The 2,636-nt window shown below is 37.3% G+C and overlaps 1 protein-coding gene across 1 annotated transcript in view; it reads right to left on the bottom strand.

Moving 5' to 3' along the window:
* The window catches only part of LOC103738730 (baculoviral IAP repeat-containing protein 1a-like), a 77,411-nt gene that overhangs the window by 9,566 nt on the left and 65,209 nt on the right, over positions 1–2,636 (bottom strand). The window contains exon 12 of the mRNA XM_008838858.3: positions 660–824. Coding sequence (XP_008837080.1) covers positions 660–824 — 165 coding nt within the window. The remainder of the gene's footprint in view (positions 1–659; positions 825–2,636) is intronic.

Genomic DNA, 2,636 nt, shown 5'->3' with positions numbered 1-2,636 from the left:
TAAAGATTTTTATTAATGTAATAAATTTTTTATTAACAGATGCATAAAATTTCATGTCAAATAAAAAAACATTAATATTTAAAACATTAAAATTATTTTAAAATATTCTGATGAGTCTGAGTCTTTTAAGTTTTTCTTTTGTTTTTCATTGAATTTTTGTGATTTTCATTATATAGCTTGATGGTGTTTAGATCCCGCCCCACTCCATACCTCCTCCAATGTCCCCTGCCCAATTTAATGTCTCCTGCATGTGCCTCCTCCTACTTTCCCCACCTCCCCCCAGAAGCATCTGTTCCCTACTATCTCCCCCACCCCCACTTTTGGACTTTTTCTTTCCCTTTACCTGCATGTTTCTTTTCCATTTTCCTGGTTCCTACTGTTACATCATGATATATATGCACATATAAGGGATTGGTGTTATGACCACTACATGGAGGCAGTCCCCTGCATTCTCAGCCCCTATACCAAAGGGAGGCCAGAACCTGGCACTCTCTTACAAATAAATTTTTGCTTTCCTAATGAAGATGGTGCTGTTCCCACACTCCCATGGACACAGGCTACCCTGTCAGGCCCACAGAAGTTTTAACTCTGACACAGATTGTAAACAACTAACTTTTCCAACTGAAACACAAACAAGGAAATCCAACCACCATCCTTACCTAGTTTGGAGGGATCAGACTCGGTAGAAGTTTGGATGGATAATTTCTCCATATTGTGGTTTGGGAAATCTTCGGGAATGACTGACAGCACGTCTGCTTTGCCATATAGTGTCACAGACAGTTTTTTCAGGCATGGAAACTTGTCCAAGTTAGGAAGGATGAGATCTGGAAGGCAGCACACAGTTTTCCATCGCTGAAGGGCTCCAAATGGAAATGCTGAAGTGTTACTGTGATTTTCAGCCGTTTTCATATTTTCAGAATGAAACTTCTCAAATACAACATTTGTTTAGAAAGCACACATAAAAAGTCATTGCTGTCTGCAACATTTGCCGATTACAAACTTTACAGAAGCCCTGTGCTACTCCCTACACACACAAAGATAAATCAGACATCTCCCCAACAATCAGTTTGGGAACAAGCAGTTTTGTACATGCAAAAAGAATGCAGTTGGACTCCTACCTCCAACTCATATAAAAAGGTAACTCTAAGTAGATCGACCACAAATATGAGAGACTCTTAGAAGAAAACAGGAATTCCTCGTGACCTTGGATTTAGCAAAGGACTCTTAAATAGGACATAGAAATACAGCAAAAGCTGGGCATGGTGGCACGTGCCTTTAATCCCAACACTCAGGAGGCAGCGGCAGGTGGATCTTTGTGACAGCAAAGCCAGTCTGATCTACAGAGTGAATTCCAGGTCAGCTGGGGCTACAGAGAGACCCTGTCTCAAAAAACAAATACAAAATTTTAAATAATTCCATGCATTTTATTAGACCACAGTGCAATAAAGCTTAAAATCAACACCAGTAGAAGCCCTAGTAATTACACAAACTCATGGAGATTAAACAACACACTCCTGAATGATGAGTAGGCCAAAGGAGAAATTAAGAAGAAAAAGTATTCCTGGAATTCAACGAAAAGGACAATACAATACAACACAACAAAACCTCTGGACACTTTAAAAGCAGTCCTAAGAGGGAAGTTCATAGCTCCAAGGGCCTACATTAAAAAAAAAAAAATCAGAAAGAGCACAAATAAATAACTTGACATTGCAACTCAAGATGCTGAAAAGGCAAGAACAAATGAAAGCCAAACCCTGCAGATGAGAAAAAAATAACAAAAATCAGAGCAGAAATTAATGAAATAGAAACAAAGAAAACAATACAAAGAATTAATGAATCTAAGAGCTGGTTCTTTGAAAAGCTAAACAAGATAGACAAATGCTTAGCCCAGTTAACCAAAAGAAAGAAAGAGCAAATCCTAATTAACAAAATCAGAGATGAAAGGGGAAACATCATAACAGACACTCAAAAGATCCAGAACATTGCAAGGGAATATTTTAAAAACCTATACTCTATTAAATTTGAAAACCTAAAAGAAATGGATAGATATCTAAAATCATGGGAACCACCAAAGTTAACCCAGGAAGAGATCAACAGTTTAAACAGACCCATAACATCTAAGGAAATTGAAACACTAATATAAAACCTCTTGACTAAAAAAAAAGCCCAGGCCCAGATGGATTTACAGCAGAATTCTACCACACATTTAATGAAGATATCCAATCAATATTACTTAAATTATTCAAAAAGATAGAAAGAGAGGGAGAACTTCCACATTCCTTCACTCTAATACCAAAACCAGGTAGAGGCACAACCAAAAAAGAAAACTATAGACCCGTATCCTTAATGAATATCTCAACAAGATGCTTGCAAACCACATACAGACGTACCACAAAAGATCATTCACCATGATTAAGTAGGTTTTATTCCAAAGATACAGGGACAGTATAATATACACAAGTCAATAAACATCATAAATCATATAAATGGACTCAAAGACAAAAAGCACATTGTCATCTCAACACATGCAGAAAAGGCTTTTGATAAAATTCAGCATGCATTCATGTTCAAAGTCCCAGAGGGAATTGGACTGGAGGGAACATACCTCAAACTAATGAAAGCTATATCCAACAAAC

Source organism: Nannospalax galili, unplaced genomic scaffold (assembly GCF_000622305.1).
Source record: "Nannospalax galili isolate Female #2095 unplaced genomic scaffold, S.galili_v1.0 scaffold518, whole genome shotgun sequence".
NCBI lineage: Eukaryota > Metazoa > Chordata > Mammalia > Rodentia > Spalacidae > Nannospalax > Nannospalax galili.
Note: the sequence above shows the minus strand (reverse complement) of the source record. Positions and strands in the feature narration are given on the sequence as shown.